This window comes from Trachurus trachurus (genome assembly GCF_905171665.1).
Source record: "Trachurus trachurus genome assembly, chromosome: 12".
NCBI lineage: Eukaryota > Metazoa > Chordata > Actinopteri > Carangiformes > Carangidae > Trachurus > Trachurus trachurus.
In genome coordinates, this window is record NC_139908.1 from 998,642 (window position 1) to 1,010,678 (window position 12,037).

General features: G+C 39.3%; 2 protein-coding genes across 3 annotated transcripts in view; both read left to right on the plus strand.

The window, feature by feature from the left end:
• sec14l7 (SEC14-like lipid binding 7) overlaps positions 1 to 12,037 on the plus strand; it is a 251,691-nt gene that overhangs the window by 97,927 nt on the left and 141,727 nt on the right. The window lies entirely within an intron of this gene.
• Positions 4,023 to 12,037, plus strand: part of il1b (interleukin 1, beta) — a 43,583-nt gene continuing 35,568 nt past the window's right edge. Inside the window, exons 1-6 of one of the 2 annotated variants that reach the window (XM_083983677.1) lie at positions 4,023 to 4,137; positions 5,057 to 5,114; positions 5,874 to 6,084; positions 6,736 to 6,909; positions 7,074 to 7,228; positions 8,727 to 9,416. In XM_083983677.1, the coding sequence (XP_083839803.1) occupies positions 4,103 to 4,137; positions 5,057 to 5,114; positions 5,874 to 6,084; positions 6,736 to 6,909; positions 7,074 to 7,228; positions 8,727 to 8,915 (822 nt within the window). In that variant the 5' untranslated portion in view covers positions 4,023 to 4,102 and the 3' untranslated portion in view covers positions 8,916 to 9,416. Of the gene's footprint in view, positions 4,138 to 5,056; positions 5,115 to 5,873; positions 6,085 to 6,735; positions 6,910 to 7,073; positions 7,229 to 8,726; positions 9,417 to 12,037 lie in introns of those variants that run through there. The other variant, XM_083983676.1, reaches the window with a different exon arrangement.

A 12,037-nucleotide genomic window follows, 5' to 3' on the forward strand; every position in this document is an offset into this window, starting at 1 on the left:
CTGAGTAAATATCTCATGTTACAACATGAAAACCTGCAGCTTATATTCAAGTGCGGCCTATATATGTATTTTCTTTTAAAATGTAGCTGGTGTGGATTATACAGGTGCGTCTATAGTCCGGAAAGTACGTAAATTGTCCATGATGTTGAGTGTCAGCTGAGTGTCAACTGTTGGATACATTCACGCTCTCTTATGACGTAATCTCACGGCGCACTCCTCCTAATCGCAAAACACTAATGAATGGAAACGGGCATAAATACGCTTTGCTTTTTGCGCATTTTCACAAAATCCGCTTTTAAATTCGATACGACTTGGATGGAAACCCAGCTTGTGGCCCTTAGACCCAAAAAGAACAATCTTACTCTCATCAGTCCACAAAATATTACGCCATTTCCTTTTAGGCCAGTCAATGTGTTATTTGGCTAATTGTAACCGCTTCATTACATGTATTTTTTTTAACAATGGGACTTTGCGGGGGCTTCTTGGTGGTAGCTTGGCTTCACATAGACGTCGTCTGATTGTTACAGTACTCACAGGCAATCTTAGATCTTCTTTGATCCTCCTGGAGCTGATCATTGGCTGAGCCTTTGCCATTTTGGTTATTCTCCGATCCCTTCGAACAGTCGTTTTTCTTTTTCTTCCTCGCCTTTCTGGTTTTGGCTGCTATTTTAAAGCGTTTGATATCATTTTAGCTGAACAGCCATCATTTTCTGCACTTCTTTATAGATTTTACCCTCTTTTATTAATTTCTTAATCAAAGAATGGTCTTCTTCTGAACAGTGTCTTGAACAACCCATTTTACTCGCTCGTTGCCTTGATCCTTGAATAAGGGCCACCTGTTTAACACCTATTTTTTTCACATAATCAATGACCTCAATAATTGACCCTGGCACTGCTATTTTTTTTAACACGCCCCTTTCAGTAAATGATTCAGTTTCACAGAATCAGCAGCATGCACGTCATGCCTGTTGGGTCTGTTGGTTTTCTATACCTTTACTAAACCTTCTAGAAAAAGTTGAAAAAAAAAAAAGTTGAAATTCTAACAAAATCAGTGATTTATCTTGCAAGTGATGTCGGACTGCTTTTATTTTGAACACAACTGTATATATATATATATATATATATATATATATATATATATATATATATATATATATATATGAAAGAATTTCGAAAGAATTTAATAAAGTATATATACTTTATTAAATTCTTTCGAAATTCTTTCGAAATTCTTTCGTCACAGCGCTCCAGTGTACAAAGGTAAAGAATATTATAGCAGAATAATACAATAACTTAAAATAGGAGAAAAAGATCAATTACAAAATAAATGTTACCAGAATTACAAAGTTAAAAACTATAAGAATAAACCCCAAAATTTGCCCCTCCCCCTCCCCCTCCCCCCATCTTAACAATATACAGAAGAAAATATAAACATACAATAAATAAGTCTCTGTTGGGGTGATATTCCACCTAGAAATAAGCTGCTTCATTGTACAGGCCATAATGAGCTGGTTTATTGTCCAGATGAATTGTACAGTTTAATGGATGGAGAGAGTTGTCCAGTCTGGCTCTGAGCCCAGGAGAAAACTTTCCTTGTATCCTACAACCTTTATCCAATGAGGAGAGAGAACGGCATAAAGGGGCGGTTAGCTTAAACCAACACTAAGGAACTTTTCAACCTTCATAAAATATTTTCATAACTTTTGTGATGATACATCGACTTACAACAAGTTGAATGACACCTCTGTCATGGCCTGAGGGGGTCTGTATCATTATGGTCTGTATCTCTTTCTCTGGCACTAAGCAGCTTTGAGGAGCATGGTAGGAACCCTGCTCTCACGCTAGTGTTCATGGGAAATGGAGTCTTCCTTCACTTTCACTTTTGCGAGTCACAACAAGGAGGGAACAGGCAAAACAGCACTTTAGCAATGGATTATGTTTGTGTTTTCACTTTGAAATGATCCACTGGAAACAGAAACTTAGTTTTGATGTCTTTTGTTAATTTTAATGCAGGATATTTACAGGGCTTCACGCTAGTGTTCATGGGAAATGGAGTCTTCCTTCAGGCAAAACACTACCGCTTTGGTCCACAGGCGCCGCCAAACTCAACCAAAACTGAAAGTTCTTTAGTACTGCTTTAACTACTGCCGTTAGCTTAGCTGCCGTTAGCTTAGCTACCGTTAGCTTAGCTACCGTTAGCTGTCCCTGTCAGCTGAGCCACTGATGCTTTCTAGACACTGTGATTCCACAGTGATTCCAACACAAAGCAACACAAAACACACACACAGAAATAGTAATGTTTCTTCAATCATTTCAGATTTGTCTAAACGGTGATAGGGCGTGAAAAACATGATATAGCCTAGCTAAACTCTCGTTCGTTACTGTAGATGCCATGTAGTGTTTGGTGTGTGTGGGTGCGTCACATCCGGGGAGGAGTCAGGTGGGATGGTACGTCACCAAGCGTAGTAAAATCAGCTGTTCTTCACCTGTGAATGAATGAACTGAGAGGGTGAGGGGGGAAGGCCCTACTTTTTGCTGACTGCTAATTTACACTGTTTTGGATGTTTTTTAGGCGTATGTGGGGTTGTTTCACTGCTATGTTTTTAGTTTAATAAACTCTTGTAAATCGACATAACCTCTGGAGCTTAGTTTTTATTGTTGAAGCGCGTCCGGCAAGTAAAAACACTTCCCTCGCTTAGTCTCTCGGCGACCATCAATTGACCTCTGGCTAAGCCCCACCCCCTCCACTCACTGGGACAAACAGTCAACATTCAGTGACAGTTGCTATGGCAACAGCTGTCACAGTAGAGACATTTCACAGGAGGCTGAAAGATTAAATATCATCTCGAAGTCACCAAAACTTAACTTAGCTTTACTGCTATGGCTGTCGGTTGCCGCCAAACGCCGATAGCGACGGGCTAATTTCTGTTAGCCTGTCTATGGAGTTTTACATTATACGTTAGCATTAAGCTAGTGGACTTTATGCTTAGTTGTGATACTGGCTAACATCCAAACATCTCTGACAATATGTTGCCTCAAATACGTTGTTGACTTAACTTAGAACAGATGTAGACATCCTTGTTAAGTTTATCCAGGTTTAGTTGGTGTTGTGGTCTAACCATAACTTTATCCAGAGCAGACACTTCTCTCGGTTGAGATGTGGCTGGGAAAAGGTAAAAAAATCCCCCCCCGTGGCCTCTCAGGATACCTAGTGTCAGAGTTGCATGTGCCCCATGAACACCGTTTGACCATTTTAAACTTAAAATGTCAAGAAAAAACATATAAAAACCAATGAAAACTGACTAACTGCAATGCATTTCAATGGACGTGGAAGTAGAGAATGTCCGAGTGTATGGGCTAGCTATGCACACTGTGATTGGCTCATCGTGTTTGGGGGCGGGGCTTAGCCATAGGTCAATTGTTCCATCCATAGTCGCCCTAACAGTTACTATTACTCATTCAAATTACGTGCTGGTTTTCTACCCGTAAGTAGTTGTAAACAACAAGGTGATTCGGTCTATTACTGTAATGTGCAACGTCCTTTTCTAAAGTATATTTTGGGGCTTTATTTAACAGCGTAGTTGAGAGAAACAGGAAATGGGACCTGCAGAACGGGCCAAGGACACAGATCTTATCCAACCGGATAAAAGCTGTGCTGCCTTTTGTTTCTAATGTTGTCGTGTCTAATGAGTTTCCTTCTGCTTCAACATAGTTGGCAGCTTTTTAATTTAATTTTTTTTAAATTTACAGAACAGGATGTTTGTTGTTTTGCGTAAATATAAAAATAACACTTTGATTATTATTATTATTATTATTATTATTATTAATTATCTTCACTCCTCTGAGCTGACAGGTGCCCGGTGATGAAAGTGGTTTTGACAGTTTCCGTGTGGGGGTAAAGGTTGTTTGTGGTTGCGTCATCGGTCATGGAAGGAAGAGAGAGTGTGTGTGTGTGTGTGTGTGTGTGTGTGTGTGTGTGTGTGTGTGTGTGTGTGTGTGTCTTTCACACCAGGAAGTGGCTTATTTAAGCGTGAGCTCTCGATGAGCAGTGACAGTGTGACGGCGTGAACTGACATTGACAGACACACATTCGCTCAGGACCATGTGCGACTTTGATTTATCTCAAGCTCTGGAAGGGTGAGTGACAGACGCTCCACAGTTGTTTTATTTTTTATTTTTACTTTACTGTAGGGCTGCCACAAACGATTATTATCATTAGCTTTCAGCTTGAAGTGTTTAAGGTATATGCTAACTAAAAATAAGGACAATTAAGATGATAGTTCCTGATGGGTCGTGGTTAGAGCCTTGCATGGCAGTTTCCACCATCAGTTTGTGAATGCGATGTATGATGTAAAAGCGCTTTGGGTGTCGTTGCAGGTATAGTAAAGCACTATATAAATACAGACCATTTACCATTTACCATAGCCCTACTTTACTGTTTTTAAATTCAAGCTTTATAACGCTGCCTTCACTGACCGTTGGAGATACATGTTTTAAAAAAAAAGTGTTATCAGACCATCACAGGCATCAGGCACTAAACAGGAACAGATTCCAGCCTTGTTTGTCTGACAACGTCTTTCACTTCTCACATCGACTTCATGTCTTCATTATAACTTTTACATTTTCTCATTTAAAAATAACTTTATCATATTCAAGTTCAAAATCTTTTAATAGTCTAACCCGTGGGAGAGAGAGCAGTGCTGCTTCATAACAAGACAAAAACAGCTGCAGGAAAGTACTAAAAACATACAGTAAAATCATTAAAGTGCAATATGCCTCAGAGAGCAGAGAGTGACAGATGCACAGTCAGACACACAAGCTGCTCATATATTACATAATAACTTTTACATTATAACTTTTCTTTTATAGCACGTTTAAATACAAAGTTTTACTGAGGCAGAAGCAGAAACTAGATGCCGTATAAAACCAGAACATTAAACGGTGTTGTAGTAGTGAGTTATAATGAGTCATTTCAGTCTGATGTGTTTCAAGAGTCTGAGTTCAATCTGGGTTAAATGTGTGTGTGTCTGATATCTGTGTGTGTGTTGTGTTGCAGCTCTCCGGACCTGGACCAGAGTCAGACAGGATGTGAATCCAGCTGCTTCAACATGACGGTAAGAATCATCATCCTCTGCATAATCTATCCTTGTGTATTTGACCTCGTTCAGTTCATACAAGCTGCACGTTTACTTGTATTCATAATACCCACCCACACTGTGCAATATCTCAGATCAATCAGTTTTTTATCTATTTGAATAATTTTAGTACATAACAGTAGCCTAGAAATCTATCTGCCCCCTAGCAGCAGCAAATCTCTTTGCTCCGTAGGTGGGTCTATAAACGAGCCATAGGAACTTTTTGAGTCTGGAACACCGTTTGTGTTGACCAATCACAGCGCTCTATCTGTTTAGAGAGTCGTTGGGCGGCTTAACGCCATGACGACATAGTTTGCGACGGTGAAAAACATAACGACAACATGGCTTTGGCAAAGGAATCGTTTGAATCGGCGTTGGCATCAACTTTGAAAGAATCAAACTTGTCATTTTCTTTAAAAGTTGAGCAATAAACTGCACTGAAGTCGTTCATTTAGAAGAAGGATGTATTTGGTGTTTTGCCGGCGGGATGTGGGAAAAGTTTAATCTAGCGACGTCATCCTGCTCTTTGCTCTGATTGGTCGTAGCGCTACCCTATTGGTGCAGAGGCAGTTTGAAAGACAGCCTTCATCCGACTATACATGTTAATGATATAGTCTGGCTTGTCAGGCTAACATAACATAACAGTACATATAGTTGCAAGTGATTTTTTAAAATGAATTAAAGTCTTGTCTCTCTCTGTGTCTCTCTCTGTCTCTCTCTGTCTCTCTCTGTGTGTAGGACGTTCAGAAGGAAATCATCAGTCTGGATGCGGGACTGGACCTGGTGATTTCCCGCAACCCAAGGACCATGCGGGGCGCGGTGACGCTGGTGGTGGCGGTGAAGCGGCTGCAGAAGTCGCTGCCCGGCGCCGGCAGCTGGACGCTGCAGAGGTCGCCGGCGCTCAGCGACGGCGACCTCTGCAGGGCCATCATGGAAAACCTGGTGGACGGTGGGTGAAACCACGACACACACTCACTAACCACTAAATACAGGGTTCCTACAGCTTAAGCCAAGTTAAATTTAAGACTTTTTAAGACTTTTTTAAAGCCACTTGAAATGAAATTTAAGACCGACTTCATAATAAACACAAATGCAGAAAAAAAAGAAAAACACCTCATCAATTACATAGGGTTAGGGACAATTTGACCCACTTTCCTATGTGATCCAAGGTAAAGTGACTGCTACATGAACATTGGATTGTGTCTCTTTCCAGCTGTCCTTTCAAAATAAATGCATAAAAAGTTCGGAAAAAAAAAAAAAACACTGACTCAGGAGCTGGTAGCAGTGAGAAATTTAGCGTTGACGGCCGCCACTAACTTCTCTATGTCGGAATGTTACCAATTATTTTGAGATTTGAGACTAGTTACAATCATAGCGCCATCTGTAATGAAGCAGAGACACATCACAGGCTTTTTGTCTTGTTTCCTGCAGTGAACGAACTTTCTCCTTCCATATGATCTGATCCATGTCTTGTGTAAAACGCCTAAATGTTTATCTGCACTTAATTTATGACATTTACAGGTGATTTTGACATTGATACACGATGGCGTCAGTCTGCCTTTGTGTCTAACGTCTCGTCCTGTCTCTGTCGTCTCCACAGAAACGCTGGTCCCGACGGTGGCGGACGTCACCAGAGAGCGACGCCAGATGCAGAGGTACAACCGGTTCCCGAGCACCGAGTGGAGTCTGAGGGACACGCAGAAGAAGGACATCGTGTGCTGCTCGGACCGACTGCAGGCCGTCACGCTCAAAGGAGGAAACTTCGACCACAAAGGTACGAGAACCAAAACCAAAAACCGGATTTTAATTGGGTTCACTACTCTGACTTCACTTCTGCTCCTCTGTGTTTCACTCAAACTTCTGCTCCGATAAACTGTTAATGACATGAAATCCTGTTTCTCTGCCTGTCTGTGTGTGTGTGTGTTCTCTACACTATAGTGAACTTCAAACTGGCGTGCCTCTTCTGCAGCGATGCCGGTGACGCTCGTCCTGCAGCTCAGACCTTCTGTCTGTCCATCAAATGCCCCATAAAGAACAAACTCTACCTGTCCTGCAAAGAGACGACGGGCAACAATGTCGAGCTGCATCTGGAGGTATATAACACACACACACACACACACACACACACACACACACGCACACACACACACACACACACACACACACACACACACACACACACACACACACACACACACACACACACACACACACACACACACACACAGAAATGATGCAGTCTTTGTTTTGGTACTTCTACATCATGAACTTTGACTTTTATCTTATAATTTAGTGTAATTATCTAGTGTATAGTGTAGTCTATCAGTCTCTTTCTTTCTTTCTTTCTTTCTTTCTTTCTTTCTTTCTTTCTATATATCAATCCCCCTCTCTATCTATCTGTCTGTCTGTCTGTCTGTCTGTCTATCTATCTTTATACCTACCTCTCTCTTTCTTTCTTTCTTTCTTTCTTTCTTTCTTTCTTTCTTCCCTTCTACCCCCTTTCTCTGTCTTTCTACTTCATTCTTTCTTTCTTTCTACCCCTTTTTTCTGTCTTTCTTTCTACCCTCTCTGTCTTTTTTACTTCTTTCTTTCTTTCTTTCTTTCTTTCTTTCTTTCTACCCCTCTCTATCTCTACCTCCTTCTATCTATAACCCCTCTCTCTCTGTCTCTTTTTTCTCTATTTTTCTTCTTTCTTTCTTTCTTTCTTTCTTTCTTTCTTTCTTTCTCTTGTTTCAACAATTTCTTCAGCTCATTCGGCATTGCTTCACCAATAGCATCCAGCTGCTTTCAGCATTCACACGCATCTTTTTCTAGCTGAAAATATTAATGTTTACTAGAGCCGTCAGAACGAACTTTGCTATTCACACAGAATTCATATTATTTTATAAATGAGAACAGTCGAAGGTGAAACCGACGTTCCAACGTGTTCCTTCTGCAACGACGCAAATTAACGTTGGGCGTTGCGACGTTCGGGAAAGTAAACATGTTGATAAAACAAACTATTTTGTTGTTGTTGTGGGACGTAGAGCTGCAGCTTTAAATTTACGAGCGGCGTGTTTGTTATTGCCTGTTAATACAGCTGGGACGGTGCATCTACACACACCCTCTAATAATAAGCTGGTATAGGTGTATACAATGAGCTAAAAAAAAAAAAAAAACATTAAAAACTTTAATATAAATTGAATACTGAACATAATCAACATTAGAAATTCAAATCTGATTTGGGGGGAAGACTGACAGCCCTAATGTTAAATGTTCACATTACAAACTGACCCAAAAGCAGTGACATTAATGCACATTTATTCAACATGACCCAGTCCAGAGGGAAACAGCGCAATTCTTTAGTTCAGGCGTGGACAAAAATTCAAGTACAGTGATCAATGTGTAACATTAAAGGTCCTGTGTGAGATCTGTGACCAGGATTTTATGAACTGATATTAGATCTTTCAAATAAAAATTGATATGAGTCAAAAAACCCAGCCCTAATCTAAAGGATTTTATTTAAACTCAAAATCTAGTACGGTTTTTTTTTTTTTAATCTCATTTTGACTTTTGACTAGGTTTTAAATCGGTGTGTTCCTCTGGTTTCAGGAGTGGAGCGACGACATAAAGCGCTTCCTCTTCTACAAGAGGGACGAGGGAGTTTCTCTGAGCTGCTTCGAGTCCGTGCTGTTCCCCGGCTGGTTCATCAGCACCTCGGAGACGGAGAACGAGCCGGTGGAGATGTGCAAGGTGGACAGCGCCCAGCGCGTCACCCACTTCAACGTCACGCGCCCCTAATGCACCAACAGCTGTTTGATGAAGCCCTGAACGGATGAATGTCGCCAGAATTATGCTTTTCTTGTACCTGACCACTAGATGGAGCCCTCGCCCACAGCGCCTCAGCCCGGCATGTGTGTGTGTGTGTTTATAAAACTACTAAAAAAACAGAAACTTTATAAGATGTTTTTTACTTGCAGACAGCTGTGAAACATGTATCTTCTTTGCTGGAGAAAATGTAAGGAATAGATATTCCTCTTTTTTATTGCATTTAATCGAACAACCACATAATGTATGTGTTGTTAAAAAAAGCTACTTTTATTTATATAAATGTTCTGCGTGTGAAACATTACAGTGTAGGTCTGAAAGCCTGTTTTGTGTTTTTTTCTTGTGTAAGTTAAACCTGCTGAAATGTGGAACTTGACCATAACTAAAATACCCAATGTGCTACTGTGATTTTCAGTTTTACATTTTATTTAAATGACGAGTAAAAAACAGTTTACTTTATTTGACTTGTCCCAAATTCTCTCACATTTTATTAATCTAACTGTTTTGTGTTATTTTTATCTATACATTTTATCATGAACTGTCTTTCTAATGTTTACCTTCACTGTCATTTAATCTGTCCTTATTTTATTTTACTTTTAAGCAGTTTAAGTTACTTTTTCTTGAAAAATTGCTTAATAAAAAGAAGTTAATCATCATTACTATTGTTATAATTGTCTATAACTCTACTATCATCACTTCCTCTTGTGTTCAACATGGTTTTTCCCTACGGTGGCCCTGAGGGCTCAACACACTGCAATTTTAGAAAACACACACATGCAAACAGTCAGAAGAAGACTCCAAATACTTAATGTAGTAGCTGTTTCAAAAGTTTCAAATCATAAAATCAAAGGGCGGTGTAGGCGGAGGGGAAAACACATAAGTTTGGTGGTTTATTATACCGGAAAACCAGCAAGAACAAAGAACTAAGAAAGTTCCACCGTGCCTCTCCCTCTGACCTCTATTCTAATAGACACTTTTCCTTTCTTGGATGGTGTTTTAAGCACTTTTAATTATTGATTATGCGCTGTTCTGTGTCTATGTCTAATATCTAATACTAGACTCCAAGACAGCCCTGCACAATAATTCCTATGTGCCAAGACTTTGGTTTGGGCACAAATGGCAAATCAATTTAAATCTCAATCTCACAATGGTTTAGAGGAGGAAACATTTGATCAGCACAGTGTGTGGTACATCACATTTTCCAAAATAAAAGAAAGTCCTGCCAGGTACGATACACTTACATATCAGGAGTTTCCACCAAGAAGAAGACGTTGAACTAAAGTAGACCTCAAGTGATGGTGCACTTTGTTGTCATCTCCTCTGCTCTCTTGTGGTTTTCTCTGACAAAGAGGAAGCATGTCATTTGATTTCCTCCTTTGATTTTCTTTTACACATAGACACCAACACTACAGCTGGAGTTTCCAGCAGAAGGATGGAAAAGTGTTCATTCAGAGTTTCATATTGTACATGAAAATGTCCCTCTAGGGTCATATTTTTAATTCATAAGTTAACATGTCTATTTTTTCTTTTTGCTTCTTGACAATATGGTGGCTATTATTCTCATGAAATCAGACTGTTATCTCTCTAGTCCCTCCACCATTACAGAACTTCGTAAAGAAAAAATCCTCTAGAATAAACACCAGAGCACTAACTAGAGGTGACATACAGTACAATGGCGCAAGAAATTTGTCTTTCTATTTTTCTATATTGACTCTTAATGTGAATTGGGACCTATTTTTTTGTGTAAAACTGTGTTTTATCTACAGTATTTGTATACTGGTATATTGTTTGTATGTTATGACTTGCTTTAGGACAACGGATGTGAATTAGCAACTATGCTAACTCCAGCATATTTACATTGATGCTCTGGCTGACATGTTGATTAATATGCAATGTCCTAATCAAATAAATAAAATAAAAAAAAATATATACAATTCTTTCTCTAGCAGATTAACCCATCAGCTATGGTTTCAAATATTATAATAATATAATATAAATACAGAGATGTCATTTATTGTGTCTATAACTTAGTTCATTGTTGAGGCCTGAACATGATCTAATATCAGATTCAATCGTAAACAGGTTTGACAAAAGTCACATTTGTCATAGTGTTTAACAGCTGAGTTTCATCCTGCTGCTGCTGTGACACTGTTAACAATATGTCTGACTGCTCAATAGTCGTTTTTAGATAAAATATAAAAACATAAAAGCCATAAATTACTGATTTAAGAGTTTAACCAACTCACCCCGGGTCCAGCGGGCTCAGGTCCGGTCACCTGGCTCCTCTGCTGTCCGTCCGTCCACTGACTGGTTCACTGAATAACATAAACATCGATTTAGACTCTTTTTTAAAGCATTATTATGATTATTATGATTATTATGATGAAGTTGAGGTGCTCCTACATCATGTAACTTGCCGGTAGTTAGCATGTAGCTTGTTAGCAGCTAGTTACCGTTGGTCAGCCGTTAACATAACAAACCCGCTGTCTGTCACAATAAGTAGGCTAATTAACCATTTTTTATTTATTGACTAATGACTACTGTCATTCAAACAAACACTGGAGACATTATATAAATAAATTATAATTATAAACCAGTTGTTACGTTACCTTACCAGTGTTTTCCTCCTGGCTGTCACTGTGTCCACCTCTCCCTCTCTTCTTGTCTTCTTTTACCGTGATGCAGTCAAATCTCTTTTAAACACATTTCCCTTTGGATTTGTGTGTCAACCAAACCTGAATTCTTTCATTTCACTGTTTTACTCCGCGGCAAATTCAAAAACGTCATAATAAACTGTTGAAATCCTCCGGTTGTCAAACATTAATAAATCTCCGAGGGTAAACAGAGCTGAACGAGCGGCCATTTTTTCTTTTATTTTGAAAATACCTGATGAAAAAGTTGAGAACAGTTAATCAGAATTCATTGTCAGTTCGATTTAAGATATTAAACTGTTGTAAATAATAAAGCTGGACGAGGTTAAACTTTGTCAAACACGACTTTTACTTTCAACGACGACACGAATACAAACAGTGGAGTTTTTTTTTTTTTTTTTTTTTTTTTTAGCTCGCTTCCGGTTCGAGAGCCGCCCGACGACG